The sequence below is a fragment of the Stegostoma tigrinum genome, chromosome 15 (assembly GCF_030684315.1).
Source record: "Stegostoma tigrinum isolate sSteTig4 chromosome 15, sSteTig4.hap1, whole genome shotgun sequence".
Taxonomy (NCBI): Eukaryota; Metazoa; Chordata; class Chondrichthyes; order Orectolobiformes; family Stegostomatidae; genus Stegostoma; species Stegostoma tigrinum.
Window position 1 is genome coordinate 41,209,330 of NC_081368.1, and position 20,265 is coordinate 41,229,594.

The 20,265-nt window shown below is 42.8% G+C and overlaps 1 protein-coding gene across 1 annotated transcript; it reads right to left on the minus strand.

Moving 5' to 3' along the window:
* Positions 1-7,922: 7,922 nt before the first annotated feature.
* Positions 7,923-14,693, minus strand: LOC125458851 (solute carrier family 25 member 53-like). The gene is made up of 2 exons (XM_048544605.2): positions 14,026-14,693; positions 7,923-10,318 (listed from the first exon to the last, which is right to left on the minus strand). The coding sequence occupies exon 2, from the start codon at positions 10,305-10,307 to the stop codon at positions 9,450-9,452; it is 858 nt and encodes a 285-aa protein (XP_048400562.1). The 5' UTR covers positions 10,308-10,318; positions 14,026-14,693; the 3' UTR covers positions 7,923-9,449.
* Between the last annotated feature and the right edge of the window lie 5,572 nt (positions 14,694-20,265).

The window sequence follows — 20,265 nt, forward strand, 5'->3', positions numbered from 1 at the left end:
GCTGCTCTCTCCAGGTCCAAACAGGTTTCAAATTCGGTTTCCCCCATCACCACCTGCTGTTTCTGTTTTTAAAGGACCAGATCTTTCTGTGTCCAAAGACTGAAATTGTCAGCTATGACTGGGAATGTGTTCAGAAAACTTAATACCCTTACTGACTCTTCCATTGTGGGTACCACTGGTGGTGTGCCTGCTAATGGGAGGTGGCTACTTGCATCCCTATTCGCTACTCAGCCTCCCAGACAATGTTCTCACATGTGATTATAAGCACTTAGTGTTAGAGCCCACTGCTGTATGTGGCCTAAAGCACTGGGCAGCACAGCCTTGTCTTCATTAAGCAGACCAGTAGGGATTTGTGGTCTGTTATTAACACAAATTTTCGTCCATAAAGGTATTGGTGATCCTGACTCCAAATCCTTCCCTTTCTAGATGTATTTATGCTCTGCATTAGGCCAAGTCATGGATGCTCCTCTCCACTGGGCTACCTAAGAGTAATGCCGTCCCAAAGCTGTACGGGGAGGCATTGCAAGTCAATACCAGATCTTTGTTGCGATCATAGTGCACCAACTTGTTACAACATGATAGCTATTTCTTACGGTGGTTAGCACTGCAGACACATAGCACAGGGACCTGGGTTCGATTCCACCATCTGGTGACTGTCTGTGTGGAGTTTGCACATTCTGTGTCTGCATGGATTTCCTCCTGGTGCTCCAGTTTCGTCTCTCAGTCCAAAGATGTGCAGTTTAGCTGGATTGGCCATGCTAAATTGCCCACAGTGTCTGGGGTGGGATGTGCAGGGATAGTATAGGGGGTGAGTCAGGGTGGGCCTGGGTGGAATGCTGTTCGGAGGGTTGGTGTGGATGTTCAGTGGGCTGAATGACGTGCTTCCGCACTGTGGGGATTCTGTGAAAACTAGGGCTTGTGTATGTGACTATTTCCAAGGATGGCCCTTTTTTTATCGAAAGTGCCAGGATGGAGGTCCAGTTTATTTATGAACTTTCCATAATTTACCAGCTCAAGAAATGACTTAAGCTATTGGGCACATGAAGCAGCTAGGGCACCTTTGATCACCCTCACTTAATCTTCCAGTGGGTGTAACCTGGTCTTATCAACTCTGTAGCCCAAGTAGGTCACTTGGAGGACCCGGAGCGTTCACATTTTCCCTTCATAGATGTACACCCACCTTGGAAAATGCCTTAGGGCTATATTCACGTTCCCTAAATGTTGGGTGTTTGTTTTCTCTGTTATTAGAACATCATCTAGGTTAATGGTGACCTGAGGTAGACCTCGCAAAATAGTCTCCATTGTCTGCTGAAAAATTGAACAGGCTGACAATATCCCAAATGGCAGTCTTGTATTTTGGTACGAGCCCTCCTGCATATTAATTATAGCATTCTTCTGGGAATTCTTTGTTTAAATGCAATTGCAAGTAAGCATGGTTCATGTCCATCTTAGTGAAGGACAGATCCCTGCCAACTTTGCACATAAATACTCAAAATCCTTGGATGGAGGATTTATCCAGCTGTGAGAAGTGGTTGACCATTTGTTTAAAATCCCTGCAAAAGTGAACTGACCGGTCACGCTTCACAATTGGTATGACTGGATTCTGAAAATTTGACTGGTTTGATGATTCCTCCACTTTCCAGCCTCTTGATCTCACCCCTACTTTTGCCCATAAGGCAAATGACACTGGGCAGGCCTTGCAAAACTGTGGAATTGCTTTCTGGCCAAAATGCAAGGTGGCCTTGATGCCACTGATGGTCCCTACACCTTCCTGGAAGTCTTTGGGCATTTGATTAGACTTCACTCAGGCAGCCATTTTCTAATTGAAAAATGTTGAGCCAATCTAGGTGAGTTTTTCACATTCAATTTCACCCAATCAGGCATGGGCTCCAGCCTTTTACTACAATCATTGGTAACTGAACTAGCCGCTTTTCGTGAGAGACTAGAACCAAAGTTGTACCCTTTTATGTGTAAAGGTTCCCCGATTTATGCTCTCAGTCTGGCCGAGGTCTGACACAAACTTAAGGGCTGGAGTCCAAAGCAAATTTTGTTAAAGACTGGTTCTGTGATCACTGATACAGTTGTGCCAGTATCGACCTCCATTAGAACATGAAGACCATGTAACCAAGTGTTTATTTTGATTTGGTCTGATTTGGATGTTGCTAAGCAATTTAACTGTTCCAGTCCAGATGTAGGTGGACATTCCAGGGTATGAACTCTCATGGGCACATTCCGAGATCCTGGCCTATGACCTATCTTACCCAATTTAGTAGGATCCTTTGGCTGTCTTGAGTCTGCATACCTGCAGGAAGTGCAATGGCTGAATAAAAACCGAAAGATGTGTGGATGTTGGAATCAGAATGAGAAACCAAAACAAATCGCTGGAAAGGCTCAGCAGGTCCTGGAGAGAAAAATCAGAGTTAATATTTCAGATCCAGTGGCTGAAGTGCAGGTAAGGCCATGCTTCACCTCGAAGGTATTTTTGGGGCCCAAGGAGGGAGAAAGTGAACAGGGAGCTGTCTCACCTATGGTTGTAAGGGTGTCCCAGAGGGAATGGTCCTTGGGGAAGGCTGTCTGGGAGAGAAGGGGAATATGTGACTGGTGATGGAACCCCTCTGGACATTGGGGAATTGGTGACTAATGATGCTCTGGATGTGGATGCTGGTGGGATGGTGGGTGAAGACAAGGAGACCATATCGCTGTTGTGGGAAGGAAGGGGGTGAGGGCCGAAGTGCGGGAAATGGGTTGGACCTGGCTGAGGGCCCCGTTGACAACGGTGCTGGGGAATCATCCGAAGAGATACAACGGAGGTGGAGGAATTGGGAGAATGTAATAGAGTCTGTACAGAAAGCAGGGTGTGAAGATGTATAGTCAGGGTAACTGCAGGAGTCATTTGCTTTGTAATGGATTTGGTGGCTAGCTTATCCCCAGAAATGTAAACAGAGATGTTGAGGAAAGGAAGGGAGGAGACAGAGATGGACAAGGTCACGATGAGAACAGGGGGAAGTTGGAAGTGAAATTGATAAACTTTTCCAATTCCGGATGAAAGAGGGAAGCAGCACCGATGATATCATGGAAATACTGGAGAAAAAGTTGTGTGTGGGGGCCGGATTAGGACTGGAACAAGGAATGTTCCATGTACCCCTAAAAGAGACAGATATAACTGGGGCACTTGTCAGAGGGGTGACCATGGGTACCCACCTGAAGAAAGCAAGAGGGGTTAAAAGATAAATTTCTCAGGATAAGGATGAGCTCGGCCAGATGGAGGGGGATGGTGGTGGAAGGGGACAATTCAGGCCCATTTTCCAGGAAGATGTGGAGAGTTCTGAGACCATTCTGATGAGGGATTGACATGTAAAGGGATTGTATATCCATGGTAAAGTGGAGGTGGGTGGAGCCCATAAACTGGAAATTCTGAAACCAAAGTAAATCCATAGAGGAATTGAGGATGTAAGTGAGAAGGTACAGGACTGTTTATGGATTTTAGGAAGGAGGCAGAAGCAAGCTGAGTGGGGTTGGGAGACTGTGAGCTTGGAGGTTGGGGGGTTTGTGGGGGTGATCACCAGATGAGATGAGGTTAGTGATCATAGTGGACACAATGGCCTGATGTTCCATGGTGGGGTGATGGTCTGGTGGGGAGATAGGAGGAGGTAGCTGAGAGCTGGCACTCAGCCTCTGCACTGTAGAGGTCAGTATGTCAGATAATAACAGCACTACCCTTGACAACAGGTTTAATTATAGGGTCAGAGCTGGATCTGAGAGCATGGAGTGCAATCCGTTCACGGGGAGATAGGTTGGAATGAGAGGCCAGCCAGGATCCCAAAGAAAACTTCAACCATCTGGCCAATGGTATTCCTCAACATCAGTTGGACTGGCGTGAGTGTCTATTTCCATCGGAATACTCATATGCTCCACTTGTCGCATTTTCCAATGATAAAGCCAGTTGTAGCATCTGTTTGAAGTCCAGTATGGCTTTCAGCTAGTAGGATTTTTTGCAAAGCTACATCATTAATTCCACATATCAAAGCATCGCATTAAGGGTTAAACCAAAGTCATAGGCTTCTGCCAATTATCTTAATGTAGTCAAAAATCCTGATACAGATTCCCTGGTTCTCCCATTGCCAAGTAAAAACAACAGGGTTTCAGACTTAGAGGAGACTTGGTGTCATAATATTCTTTAACTATGTCCATCAATTCTTGAAAGGTTTTAATATCTGGTGCCTCAGGGAAAGTTAGGCTCCTAAATAAAAGACTACAGCTCCACAGGCTATCAGGATAATTATTCATTTGTTTTTCATCTGCCACAATGTCATTTGCCTGGAAAAAAATAACACATTCTTTCCATTATACTGGGCCCAATCCTTGACATCAGGGTCGAATGAGTCAAGATTCCTAAACAAAGCCATGATATGAGAAATGGTTACCCCAACTCAAACTCAACTGTTGCGAACGAGTTTCTTCGGGATTGTTCTTTACTCTCATTGTCACTGAAATAGCTCCACAGGGGCTGGTATTCCATCACCAAGCCACCCTTTATTTACATATGAACAGTCCTTGACTTTACTCCTGTCTCTTCAGGGTTAGCTCTCAGACTGGCAATATCTACGGTGGTCCCCTTATTTTTATGTCAGCCAGGACTCCCTAATTGGGGCTGTTAACCTGGTCCAATCAGAGAACTCATATTCTATGAAGTCTAGCTAGGTGCCTCATTACAATCACTACAGTACATACTGTTGAAGCAGTTCATTGGTAAGTGGTTATCTTAGGGATGCCAATCAAGCAGGCTGCTTTGTCCTGGATAGTGTCAAGCTTGTTGGGAACTGTACTAATTTAGGAAAATTGGGGGCGGGGGGGCTATTACATCATACTCCTAATATGTGTCTTTTGTAGAAGTGGACAGACAGACATTTAAAAGTCAGGAGGTGTGTTACTTACTGCAGAATCACAAAATCTCTATGTTTCTGGTCAAAGGTAACCTCTAAGAATTAGGGATTCAGTGACGGTAACACCACTGAATATAAAGGACTTATGGTTAAATTCAACCTTGTTAAAGATGGTCGTTGCCTTGTTCTTGCACATCACAAATACTATCCAGGTCTTCCTGCAAATGGACACAACTCCTTGGATACTGAAGTACTCCATGACTGGTGCTGAATGTTGCACAATCAGCAGAAAGCATCACCAATTCTGTCTCTGGAGTGCAAATCCTTGCAGATGCAGTTGAAGATGGTTGGTCCAAAGACACAGCTGGGAGGATTTAGTGTAGCAAAATCCAGTGACTGAGATGATTGGCATTCAGCCACCACAACCACCCTCTTTTGTGTTAGATATGACTCCAATTAGAGGAGAGTTTTGTTCTTAACTCCAGCTGAATCCAGTCTTGTTCAGGATCCTTCTTGTCAAATGTAATCAAAGGCTGCCTTGATAATAAAAGGCAATTACTCTCACCTCACCTCTGGAGTTCAGTTTTTTTTTCCACATTTAGACCGAGGCTATAAGGTCAGGAGCCAAGTGGCCCTGCTGGACTCTGGGCTATCAGTGAGCAGATCATTGATGTGTAAGTGTAGCTTAGTAGTATTGTTGATGGTACCATCCATCTGTTTGCTAATGATCAGGAGTAAACTGACAAAACAGTAATTTGCTGGATTAGGAAGCCCTACTTTTTTTTGGGCTAGACATACCTGGATAATTTTTCATATGGTCAAGTGGATGCTAATACTGTTCTGGAATAGCTTGGTAAAGTTACAGCAAGTTCCGGAGAACAAGTCTTCAGACTTTTGTCAAAATGTTATCAAGGGCTCATAGGCTCTGCAATATCCAATACCTTCAACTGTTTCTTGATAGCACATGGAATGAGCTGAGTTAGCTGAAGGCTGGCACTTGTACTTGTGGGGCCCTTGGGAGGAGGCTGAGATATAGTGCATCTAAGAGTCAGTAGTCTAGTTAGGCACAGTGGGATTGATTTTCATATATGAATGAGGTAGGATCTCAGAAAATGGCAATGCACCGTTTCCCTTCTCGCTCCTTCTACTGACTTATTATCAAATATGGGCGGGCAATTTCTGGACAGTGATATCTGGGGCTAGCTTTATTGACATTTATATATAAACAGAGATTAACATCTATGCTGACTGCTTTACATACATACAAAAGCTGCTGCTCGTCTGTGTATTTCTAAATGGGAACTATAAGGTGTCTATGTAGTGTGAGGAAAATGGTTTGCACTAAATTGTGTTGGGATCACGGCAGGCACTGTTACAGCTATTTAAGCCAGACATGATGAACGTACCCTAGGTTATTGTTGTCATATGCATCTCCAAGAAAACTCTTAATTGTCAACTCCTGACTTGAACATTGCCATCAGCACTGAGTTTTGCACATCACTATGTTGGGAGAAGGATCAAATTGATTATAAGGTTAACTAGATCAGCCCTATGAGTACTGGCAATGAGTAGAAAAGAAGCTGTGCACTCTGTGCTCTGACCTCACAATCCCGCTGAATCATCTGTTAGGCCCACATTTTCATTACACAATGGAAGCAAAATTCAGGATGCTCAATAGCATCTAAGACAGAACAGATTTGAGCTGCTACCGCTGACCTCAGTATCCATGCTCTCTACAACTGTCACATTGGCTGCTCTATGGATTATCGGATGCGTTGACATAACTCATTTAAGTCTAATTCAAATATGCAAGGTGAATCTATGTCTTCTACTATTAAGAATGGCAATCGCATAGAAAAACAGAAGCATAGAATCATAGAAGGCAGGGGCAGGATTCAGCTATTCAACTCCTCAAATTTGTGTGACCATTCAATTTGATCATGGCTGATCATTGAGCTCAATACCCTAATCCTGCACTCCGCTGTATCTCTTTAGCCACAGGAGCAGAATCTATTTCTTTCTTGAAAACACAATGTTTTGACCTCAACTACACTCTGTGGTAGCAAATTCCATAGACTCACCACACTCTGGTTGAAGAAATTTCTCCTCATCTCAGCCGTAAAACGTTTACGCCTTATGCTTCAGCTCTGACCTCTGGTTCTGCACTCCCCCATCATCAGGAATATCTTTCATGCATTTAACTACTCAACTCAGTCTCTCCTCATATGTCCATTCCTACCATCCCAGGAATCAACTTGGTAAACTGTTGCTGCACTCCCTCCATAACAAAAACATCTGTCCTCAGACAGGGAAACCAAAACTGCAGTCAATATTCCAGGTGTGGGCTCATTAATGCCCTGTGTAATTGCAGCAAGAGATCCCTGTTCCTGTATTGAATCGTTTTGCTATGAAGGACAACATACAGTCGGCATTCTTTACTGCCTGCTGCAACTACACACTTAGATTCAGTGACAGGAGCACAGGACATCCAGGTCTCGTTCAACATTTTTCACTCTCAGTTTATAGCCATTCTAATAATTTTGCCTATTTTTTGCTACAAAAATGGATAATTTCACATTTAACTACATTACACTGCATCTGCCATGCATTTGCCCACTCTCCTAGCTTGTCCGAATCACATTGCAAAGCAGTGTGCATTAACACCACACAGGCACCCACTCCTGTAAATTCCCCTCCAAGTCAAACACTGTCCTGAAAAAAAGCCTATATTGTTGCTCATTAATGTCCGGTTGATCAAAATCCTGGAATTCTCTGCTAACATCATCGGCGAAGTGCTATCACCGTCAAGACTGCAGCGCAGCAAGAAGGTCTAGCACTGTCATCTTAAGGCAATTGTAGATAGGCGATTTTATTCTCTTTCCAGTGTTGCCCACATCTGAAGACTAAATAACTAAAAAGTGATAACTTATACCAAACATCCTAAGGTATTTTATGCAATATTATCAATATTATCGGGCCTAGACCCTTCATAGGCCCAAAATGTCAGCTTTTGTGCTCCTAAGATGCTGCTTGGTCTGCTGTGTTCATCCACCTTCACACTTTGTTATCTCTATAGCTTGAACAAAGAGGTAGGTTCTAAAGAAAGTTGTGCATGAGTCAAGAATTGGAAAGAATTCTGGGTTTCAAGGCCTAGGCAGTCAAAGACATGGCTGCCAATGCTGGATCAATTAAAATCAAGAATGTGCAAGTGGCCAGGATTGTATGAGCTCAGATAGGTCAGTGTGGGATAGGAAAATTGTGGGACCAGACGATATTACAGGTATATGGGTGAAACAAAGGATAAAAAATTGAAAACTAAGGGGTTCCAGACTATTAGGTCAGTAAGCACAGCAATAATGTGTGAATGAAACTCGGTGCAAGTTACAGACACTGGATAGCATAATTTGGATGAGTTCATGTTATTGGAGATGAAAAATGGGATCACAGCAGGAGAATAGTGTGTCATGACGTAATGGGAAGAATGTGCTGGAAATCAAACCCTATTGTTCCATGAATCATGAGTGAGAATTCTGAGCAATTTAATCTGAGTGTACCACTATTCAAGATGAATGAAACTTATCCTGGGTTTCATCAAAGAACAAGAAAACAGAAACTTATTCATTGTTACAAATTTAGCCTCTAACATAGCAAAATGTATTTTTAATTATGAATACGCAAACTTCAATTATACCCCTTTAAATCCAACAATGCACACATCCATTCACAAAAAAGTCAGGCAGGAGAGGTGAGAGTTCTTTCAGGAAAATTGAGGGTGCAAAATATTGGCAAAAAGGAACAAAGTCTGTGGTTGAGAGATTCAACTCAAAAGAGGCAGAATTAAGTGACTTCCCCACGGGTCTTTTATTTTTGGTGATGCTATCAAGCTGTTGTCAACTGCGAAGATCCTCAATTCAGTTAATCCTTTGGACCTAGGTCTCGGTTTGAGTTGGAAAGTTTCTTCCTTTGCAAAGTCTTTGCATGATATTCTTTTTCCACTCACAGTATCAAATTTTCAACAATTCAACAATTTTATAGCTTGAGGCACCTTCTTCCATGTCCATACACCAACTCGCACATACCTGGCCTTGTTGTCACATGGTGCACTATTATACATGACCCATTGTTAGCCATTAGTAGAACCCATTAGTAGCTATTCATTCTCCTAGGCTAATCACTCCTTTGTCTGTCCAACTGTTCACCTTTCTCCTTGGACTCTATCTCTACCCATCATTTAATCCTTATCCCCATCCTATCTTCTGCATAAAAACAAACATTTTCCTAGCTACCATCAGTTCTGAGGAAGGGTCACTGGGCCCAAAATGTTAACTCTGATTTTTCTCTATGGATCAAGCTAACATTTTGATTCTAATAAGAATCTTGTTCAGAATTAAAGACTCAGAATGTCTTGCTCTCTCTACCAAATTACAACACTTTATAACTCTGTCATTTCCAAATGTTGTTATACAATTCCGTATATGTTCATCAAAGTTATTCTAAATAGCCTGAAAAATGTATGGGTTACTCAGTTTGTCCAGAAAAAGAAATCTTAAATTATTCTAAATAGCACTAATTTTCAGAAAAATGTGATGCCTTTAAAAATTCATAAATAGTTGTGGTTATTCCCCAGGTTATGCAGGACCTCAGTATGACCAGGGAACCACCTCTGTATATGTACAACAAGCTTCGGGCACGAGATACCCAGAATTTTGCAATGAAATTCCAAAGGCTCATTTTCTTTTCTCCAATGTGAGACTGCACGTTTGCAATCACTGCACTAAGTGGATAGAGGATGAAACACACCATCATTCCATTGAAACTCCCAGAAACAAAAGCAGAAATGCCACTAGGTATGCCTCGCTCCAAGAATAAATCCTTAACTGGGTCTTTGAAAGAAAAATAAAGGGCACTGCCTGTTCCATTCCTCAGGAGAATGGAGAGGAAGCCTCGATAGTACCCAAGTTGTAACTTATTTTTAAAGCTGTAAGAATTAAACTCCTTTAGGATACTATGGGTATTGGGAAACTTGACATCTTTCCTGTGGTCCTGAAGGACATTTTGGACACGTTCAAATGGGGTCAAGGCCAATGCTTCGATGATTCCAGATAGGGATCCTGCAATGCAGCGATGGTACAAATATGTATCCTCTGTTGAGATATTTCTAATGAGGCTATCGTAAACACCAAACAGCAAGGTACCTTGGATGGTCTTGGCTAGGAGTGGAGGAAGAATTCCTCTGTAAAACTTGATAAGGCCTTCTTGACAGAGTTGAGTGACAGCTTTTCGGATAACAAAACCATGGATTTGCTGTCGGAAAATTGTCTTGTGAATTGGAAACGTCAGAAATGTCGCAAGACAGCTAGAGATAGCTCCAATTCCACAGTTCTTCAGTGAGTCTGCCACTGAGTCTTCAGAATCCTGCTGCATTTTCAATTTTTCTGTGTAATATATTAAAAAAGTATCGATATTCACTGCATAACTGTCTTCGTCACATACTATTTTCACTCAAAACAAGAAGAAAACGTTGTTTGATAATACACATTGGTACATATATCGCATATTGCATAATAACGTTCTCTGTTCGTTAGATGAACTTAATCATAATCCTGGATAAATTTATTATCACAATCAAATTAAGTGAAGTTTGTTTGTTGTAAATGTAATTTTTTTATTATCAACAGGCACCATCACACAATAGGTTTGGTAAACTCAGGTTTGTAAATATATAGCAAAAGCAAGTGCCTTTATTTTTATTTCATACACAAACATTCTAATTTATCACATTCTCGAACTCCCATCCAGGCCGACATCTGTTTCATTCTTGCTTCATAATCAACTTTACATTATAGACAGCCAATGGTCCCCAGTCGACTATCTCCCACACATGACTCTACCTATCCCAATTTGCATTGGCTGATGGAGCTCTCCAGCTACAATTTCACCTTCTACTTTGAAGTTTCACAGCTTATCAGCTAGTTAGATGAAGCTCCTACTTGATCTCTCGTCCTGACTTCAGCTTCACCTTCAGTGTGCATAAAAATATTAAAACACACCTATTTTCTCCAAACCACTCAGGGCACTATAGCCACAATGAAAAATGATCAAGATCAAGCACACAGGTCGAGGCCATCATATACCATTAACAAAATAAACAGGTGAGTGTGACTCAAGTTCCAAACTCCAAATGTTGAATCATAAACATTATTGACATCTCTATCACCTCAGCCCTCCTCTGTCATCTTGCACAGTGCCTATTCTTAATCTCAACCATCCGAATTTTATTAACAAGTCACCTGTTCTATTAGTTCTTGCCTGTTCTATTTGTAATGTCCATTCTGTATTCCTCCTCCTAATGCTCTTTGCATCTAGGTAAACTAAGCAACAAGAACTGAAATTATTGGCAATCAAGGATATACAGGATTGGATAAAGAGAAGAAGGGAGGTTTCCAGCAGATACCCGGGGCTGAAAACAGCAGAAGGCCAGGAGGAGCGTAGAATGTGCAAGATGAAACTTGAAAGGTATATTAACTTAGCTAAAAACGAATACTGATGGATACTGACAGGTAAAATAAATGAAACTCCTATGTTATTTTACAAGTCTAGTAATGGTAGAATGATAACTAGAGAAAGAGTAGGGCCCATTGAGAACCACAATAGTAGTTTGTGTGTGGAGCCAGAGGACATAGGTATGGTTCTAAAGTAAAATTTTGTGTTGGTGGTCACTAATTGGAGGGATGATGTGGGTATAGAAATCAGGGGTAACTATTAGGAATAATTCTGAGGGTCGGAGTTCATTTCCACTTGGAGAGGCAGAACTTAATCATTTGATGTAGTCTTCTTGAACTTCAGCAAGGCCTTTGATAGAGCCCTGCTTGGGGGATGTCACAGAATCCCTACTGTGTGGAAACAGACCCCGTTGAGTCCACACCACCTTTCTGAACAGCATCCCACTCAGACCCACTATCCCTGACTCCTGCATTTCCCAGGGCTAATCCACGTAACCAGCACATCCCTGGACTCTATGGGCAATTTTAGAATGGCCAAGCCACCGAATGCGCAAACTTCACACAGTCACCCAAGGCTGGAATTGAACCTAGATCGCTGACACTGTGAGGCAGCAATGCTAACTACTGAGCCATTGTGCCACCCTGGACTGGGAGCAAAGGTGAGAGCCTATGAGATCTACAGGATACTTGCCTTTATTAAGGTTAAAGTTTAAGAGTAGGGAGGTTATTCTGGAACAGGATAAAGGTCACAGCTAGAATATTGTGGATAGTTCTGAAATCCATGTTTTAGCAGGGATATGATTGCATTGGAGAGGAGACTTACCAGAGAGTAAATCTGGAGCCTTTTAGTTAGAAGAGAGATTGCCTTGGAGGAGAGAAGACTCAGGGGGTGGGGTAGGGGCTGGAGAGTAGAATATGAATCATAGAATCCATATAGGTGGAAGCTGACCCTTCAACCCAATGAGTCCACACTGCCCCTCTGAACAGCATCCACACCCAGACCCAGTACCCCGACCCTGTATTCTGCTCATCCCTGGACACGATGGCAATTTAGCACAGCCAACCCACCCAACCTGCACATCTTCGGACTGTGAGAGAGAACTTGGAGCAAACCTCTGCAGAGACAGGGAGAATGTCCAATCTCCATCCAGACAGTCACTGAAGAGGTGAAAGTGAACCAGAGTCCCTGGTGCTGTGAGGTGGTAGTGTTAACTACAGAGCCACTATGCTTACGTGAGTGAAATGTATAAAATAATGAAGGGCCTAAACAGGGTAGACAAGAAGGTAACTTTCCCCTTGATGGAGGGATCACTGACCACAGACGTAGATCTAAGGTAATGAGCAGAGGTTTAGAGGAGATGAGGAAAAGCTTTTTCACCCAAACGGTGGTGGGAATCTGGAACTCACTCTCTGTAAGGGTGATGGAAGCAGATACCCTCAAAACATTTAAGAAATATTTAGACATGCACTTGAGGTGCGAAGGCATACAAAGCTATGCACTAAGTTCTGGAAAATAGTTTTAGGTAATTGCTATTCACTGGTGCACTCAATGGGTCAAAGGTCACTTTTCAGTGCTGTAGACCCCCATGACTCTGCAGCTATCTGAGGAAATGAACAGGACTTATTCTGTGACATGCGATTTTCATGAATTGCAGGTCGTGGTGACTAGAAAAAGGCAAGTTCCTAATGAGTGTTGGGAGCAGTTATGTCTGAATTGAAAGCACCAAGCTTAGTGTTATCACCTTTAGAGTGATATCATTTAGACAGCTCAAATGCTAATATGGCCAATACGCAGATGTTTTTAAGTGGCTCTGCACGGTGATACTGGAGGCATAGGCTGTCTGCATTTCACCTTGTACATTATATCTCACTGAAAATAAACCCATCAGAGATCCTTAAAAGAACGTCGCGTGTTAGATTTAAATAACACAAGATTATTATTATGATGTTACATATTTGCAGAGATCACTGACACTGATAAGACGGAGGGAAGCTATGGTACAGAGGATGTGGGGGCGGTGTTCAATTTCACCCTCGGACGACTGTCTGTACGGAAATAACAAAATGTACAGCTGGAGGAACACAGCAGGCCAAGCAGCATCTTAAGTTATCTCCCGCAGTCCAAAGATGTGTGGGTTAGCTATGGGAAATACGGGGTGGGGGCGGTGGTCTGGAAGGGATGCTCTTCGGAGGGTCGATGTGCCGAATGGCCTGCTTCCTCACGCTAAGGATTTTAAGATAACGACTGGTACGAAGCCTGTGGTTCAGCCTGGATACACGTTTTCGAGTAGGTGGGGCGGTATGTCTTCAGACCCATTAAGAAGAAAATCGATGCTGCACGTTTAACTAAACGCATTATACTTTTTATGCTACCAATTCCCACAAAACGGAGAAGAAAATTCGCTAAGATTCAAATGATGTAGTTAGAAAAAAAATTAAAAACAATCCTAATCCACCAGTTTCTTTTTAAAATAAATCGAGAGCCACTGTTGTAGAATTGGACCCAAGTATCCTTAAATTAAGTGGATGTTACAACCTGTAGGAGACAAAGGATTGATCAAATATTTTCGATGGACAACAAAGAACAAATTCGCCCAAACTCAATTTTCCAAAGATGGAGCTAATGTTCTGAACTATACCTTGCTTGAATTCGGCATTTAATGTTTGAGGATGTTGGTCTAAAATCGTTGACAGCTGCTATGATGAGTATTTTCGATTCCCCCTGGTTTTCCTATTAACCTTCACAGTCAATCTTTACATGATGAGCGCAGTACCAACTCAGAGGACAGGTCCATTCCCTCCAATTTTGATTGGGCTATTCTGTGGAGTGACAGGCAGGCTCATGCTCTGATTGAACGACAATCGGGCCGGAGAGCATGAGATAATACGTGTAAGATTGCGTTGGGAGATTATTCCTCTTCGGAAGGTTTTAAAAAATAGTTTGAGGTGTTGTTTCAAGTGCGCCTCCCGAAAGCAACTGGAGCTTAATTAATAAATTGTATTTGTTTTTCCTCGTCGTTGTACCTTCTATTCTAGTTGGGATGTGACAACCAGACGAAATGAAGAACACTGTTCAAACCACCATCAAATTGCGTTCATATACAACCAGGCTCGAAACGAAGGAAACCATCCCACAGGCGGGGGAGTGAAGCCATTCATCTCGTTCTGCCCTAGGGCGGCACGGTGGCTCAGTGGTTAGCACTGCAGCCTCACAGCTCTAGAGACCCGGGTTCGATTCCAGCCTCGGGTAACTGTCTGTGCGGAGTCGGCACATTCTCCCTGTGTCTGCGTCCCACAGTCCAAAGATGTGCAGGTTAGCTGGATCGGCCATGCTAAAATTGCCCGCAGTGTTCAGGGGTGTGTCGGTTATAGGGGGATGGGTCTGGGTGGGATGCTTCAGGGGGCAGTGTGGACTTGTTGGGCCGAAGGACCTGTTCCCCACACTGTAGGGAATCTAATCAAAAAGCCAAAACACAACTATAACGCAAATGAAAATCATGGGTTATTTATACTTAAAGGTTGGAAAGGCCAGGGGAAACGTGCTCATAGCTTTATCTGATCTATATTGTAGAAACAAAAGATTTAGGACACTGCAGCACTGCTGAAGTACAGCTTTGAATTTCCTACGAGTTACCATTTGTGGTGCATTGTTTATTCCCATTGTTCTTAGCTGTTTTATCCTCGCGTAAGCTGCTGCAGTCGTGCAATTTTTACTTTTACCCTTGGGAATTCCAACTCCGATCTGGCTACTGGTTTTAGAAACTTCACACATTCCATCATTTTGGTTAATTTCTGATTTGTGTTTGCAGGTTCTCAATTTTTTTCAGTTTGGTATTTAGATGCTCAAGCAATACATGCACATTCTTGAGTGAAACAGCAAAGGACAAAGAAATTAAATTGTAGGTACCATCTCTGAAGAAAGCCTGGGCTATTTAAATTGTCTGTTCTAGCCCTAGGGGACAACAAGTACCATCATGTAGCTTCAAAACATGGATGAAAACAAGTAGTACAAGCATAAGCAGTTTAGGAAAGGCACATTAGTATGAGGTAGAAAAGACAAAGTAACACCAAGAGAGTTCTAGTGAGAACATATATTTGGCACATCTATGTGCATAATGGTTGAGATGGTCCTGGCATTGACCATAGTTACTGCAGCAGAAGAGGATTTGGGTTCCTGATGGCATCTGCATCCAACGCAGATTCATGGAGGTGGTGGCAGAGGCAGGTTTGCATTAGTGCAAAACGCTGTGATATTAGCCACAGCTGCAAGGGCTTGCTGCTATAATGCATCTTAAGTGTAAAAGTCTAGTTTAAGCAACTTCAGGAAATATGTGGTTTATCTTGCCCCGTGTGTTTGGTCATATCAGAAGTGGAACATATTTGCATACTTACACATAGACAGCTCGTTGGATAATTCTCAAAGTCTTATTTTATGGCTTGATTTCCAATGTCTTGAGTTCAAACTGCCCACACACCATCGTGATACACTAAGCATTATCAGTTACTTATAACATTCCCATTTTGATCAGTGTGTGATGATCCCCTTGTTTGAAAATGTAGTAGAAACTAGCTGTGTAATGTTCTGCAGTATGGAAATGATGCCTTACCTATTTCTTTGCTGGGGTACTTTCCATTATGCCAGAGGAAGTGTTAGCCTTTCTAGATAAGCATTTCAGTTGTCTGGCTTTAACCAATGTCAGAGTTAAACATTTACTTTGATATGGTTAGTTTCCTTTAACTCTAATATTAAAATGACATTATTCACAACAAAAACAGAAGTTGCTGGAAAAGCTCAGCAGGCCTAGCAGTATCTGTGAAGAAAAAAAATCAGAGTGAACATTTCAAGTCCGGTGACCCTTAAGTCAATTATTCTTTTTTTATTTTTTAGCTTGAATAGTTTATGCACGTGACTGTGACCTGTGTTTTTGCTTTATCTTAAAACCTGAATATTCAGTGGTATCACATTACTCAGCAGAAAGAATAATGAACTTTTTAAAAAAATTAAACCGTTTAAACTCCAATGCTGCGTTCTGCCCATTTATCCTTGTAAATTTCTTATACAGATTGTGACTATCTATTCCTGAATTTTGATAACTGACATTTTTGACAATATTTTCCTTTTACAGAAACTTGCAGCAGACTGCTGCAAATATTGCTTTGCTTTGGAATTTCCACAATGATCTGGATTGTCCAACTGCATACAAATAATTGAATTCTAGTTTACTAAGATGAAAATCCAACTACCTAATTTTTGTGGATGATCTCAAATAAGGCACACCCCTATTCAACAATTCTTGGAATACTATAAATTACATTACAACTGTTCCTACCCATGCAAGGTACAGGGTAACAAGTCAAAATGACCACTAGCATCATATGTTGCCCCAAGACATTCCAAATACAGACAATATGATTTTTAGCAAGATGGTGACAGAGTAAATTTTTAAAAATTCATTCACGGGATGAAGGCATTTATTACCACAGAGACAGAAATTGCTGGAAATGCTCAGCAGGCCTGGCCCTGGCAGCATCTGTGAAGAAAAGATCGATTAACGTTTGGGGTCTGGTGACCCTCGGAACTGACGGTGGCTGGGAAAATGTCAGTTTGCAAGCAGAAAAAAAGGGAGGGGGAGTAGGACATGGCGTAAACAACAGGATACAGCCTAAAGAGAGAGAGAGGAGTAATTGTACAGACAAAGAAGCAACAGGTAGATCAGAGATAACAGTGTGGAGCTCGAGGAACACAGGACAGGCAGCATCAGAGGAGCAGGAAAGCTGGTGTTTCGGGTTGGGACACTTCTTCAGAAAAAAAAATTCTTGCTATTTCTGAACAGGTAGTTCAGGGATTTTTTGCGAACAGAACTACCTGTTGCCTACCACTTAAACATGCCACCCTGCTCCCTGGCCAACATCTGTGTCTCTGGCTAGCTGCAGTGTTCTAGCAAAGCTCAATGCAAGCTGGAAGAACGACTGCACATCTGCCAATGTGGTATACTGCATCCACTGTACCCGGTGTGGCTTCCTCTATATTGGGGAAACCAAGCGGAGGCTTGGGGACCGCTTTGCTGAACACCTCTGCTCGGTTCGCAATAAACAACTGCACCTCCCAGTCGCAAACCATTTCCACTCCCCCTCCCATTCTTTAGATGACATGCCCATCATGGGCCTCCTGCAATGCCACAATGATGCCACCCGAAGGTTGCAGGAACATCAACTCATATTCCGCTTGGGAACCCTGCAGCCCAATGGTATCAATGTGGACTTCACCAGCTTCAAAATCTCCTCTTCCCCCACCGCATCCCAAAACCAGCCCGGTTCGTCCCCTCCCCCCACTGCACCACACAACCAGCCCAGCTCTTCCCCTCCACCCACTGCATCCCAAAACCAGTCCAACCTGTCTCTGCCTCCCTAACCTGTTCTTCCTCTCACCCATCCCTTCCTCCCACCCCAAGCCGCACCTCCATCTCTTACCTACTAACCTCATCCCACCTCCTTGACCTGTCCGTCTTCCCTGGACTGACCTATCCCCTCCCCACCTATACTCTTCTTTTCTCTCCATCTTCGGTCTGCCTCCCCACCTCTCCCTATTTATTCCAGAACCCTCACCCCATCCCCCTCTCTGATGAAGGGTCTAGGCCCGAAACGTCAGCTTTTGTGCTCCTGAGATGCTGCTGGGCCTGCTGTGTTCATCCAGCCTCACATTTTATTGTCTTGGATTCTCCAGCATCTGCAGTTCCCATTATCACTGGAAGAACGACACCTCATTTTCCACTTGGGGACCCTGCAGCCCTCCAGACTCAATACTGAATTGAATAATTTTAGGACCTAAACTCTCCCATGTCCCAGCACCCCCACCCCACACACCAGGCCTTGTTACCACATAGCCTTCCATTATACACTACCTGTTATTAGTCACTAATAGTCCCCATTAACAACTATTCACCCTCCCAGCCTGATCATTGTCAACTCTATGCCCAACTGCTCTTCTCTCTCTCTAGGATCTATCCTATCATTCACTGCTACCCCACCCCCTCCCTTTTTTCTGCATTTAAACTGACATTTTCCCAGCTGTTATCAGTTCTGAGGGTCATCGGACATGAAATGTTAACTCGACTTTTTCTTCACAGATGCTGGATAAGTTCAGCAGGTCTGGCAGCAACTTCGTTTTTGTTTCTGACTTACAGCAGCTGCAGTTCTTTTGGTTTTTATTTAGGATTTATTGTGCACCCCTAATTGCCCGGAGGAATCAACCACATTGCTGTGGGTCTGGAAACACACGTAGGCCAGATCAATTAAGGATGGTAGTTTCTTTCCCTAAAGATTCTTAGTGAACCAGATGGATTTTTCCGAGTCATTAAACTCTTAACTACAGATTTTTAGAACTTGAATTCAAATTCCACCATCTGGCCTGGTTGGATTTGAATCCAGGTCCCCAGAACATTATCTGTGTCTCTGGCTTACTAGTACAGCAATAATACCATGAGGCCATCACCCCCCACAAAATATTCCAGCAGGAGCTCCTCTGCTTTTTCTTTTTTCTCTCTTCTTTTTGAATGTTTTTCAATAAATAATGACTTGGAATTAACTGAAGCAGAACAGAGGAGCTAGCAAGCCCTGGAAGAAAATCCTGGGGTGAAGGCTGACATGGGGGAAGCAGTCCTGAAGAAAACCTACTTTGGAGCAGCTGACAGCCAATGTGGAGTGGGCTTGAGGTAGGGATGGTTGTTGGACTGGGGTCTGACAGGAATGGTGAGAAAATGTGTTCAAAAATTTAAGCCTCTGAAAAGAAATCCCTCAGCTCCGTCTTAAATTGGCATTCCTTAATTCAGAGACTATGCCCTCTGGTCTTAATTTCTCCTAGGAGGGGAAACCCATCTCTGCATTTACCCTATCAAGCCCATTAAGAATCCTACTTATTTCAATCAGATCACCTCTCATTCTTCTGAATTCCAGTGAGTCTCAACCTGTTAAACCTTTCATCATAAGACAATCCCTCCATTCTGGGATTGTCCTAGTGAACTTCTCCAATCTGCCACTAATGAAATATTTTAAGAAAGATGACCAAACCTGCTTTACATATTCCAGGTGTGGTGTCTTCAGCACCTTGTATAGTTGCAAGTCTTCCCTCCTCTCCTCCAACCCCGTAGAAAGAAGGGCTAGCATTCCAATTGTCTTCCTGATAAAACCCATTTAGAATGCTGGTATAGCCAGGCACACACACATCCCACGAACAAAAAAAAAATCACCTACTGCACTTGTGTACTAGCTTTCTGCTTCATGCCCCAAGTTCCTTTGTGTTAGTGTTCTCAGTTTAAATAATACTTTTTGCTCTGTCATCCAAAATAAGCAACACAGCAGTTGGGGCCCAGGCTCGATTCCATCCTTGGGCAAATGACCGTGTACAGTTTGCACATTCTCCCCGTGTCTGCGTGGGTTTCCTCCCTCAGTCTAAAGATGTGCGGGCTAGGTGGACTGGCCGTGCTAAATTGCCCGTGTTCAGGGAGGTGTAGATTAGGTGGGTTATGCAAGATGACTCTTGGTGGGATATTCAGAGGGTCAGTGTCAACTTGTTGTGCTGAATGGTCTGTTTTCACACTGTAGGGATTCTATAATTAATGGAATATATAGTAACTAACTGAATTGTAAAAACTCAGGACACGTGAACTCTTATCCAAGGAATTGGTTGAAGGCACAAAAAATCTTCCATGAACGGTAATGTGGCAAGACTTACTATGAAAGCTCAAGCTACTAAATGAGAACTTGGACAAGGTACTGAATGGGAACTGCTGCTCAGGATATTATGTCTCAAAATGTCACACGAACAAGACAGAATAGAAAATTTTAAAAAGGTAAATCAAATTGTAGCTTTTTTACATTAT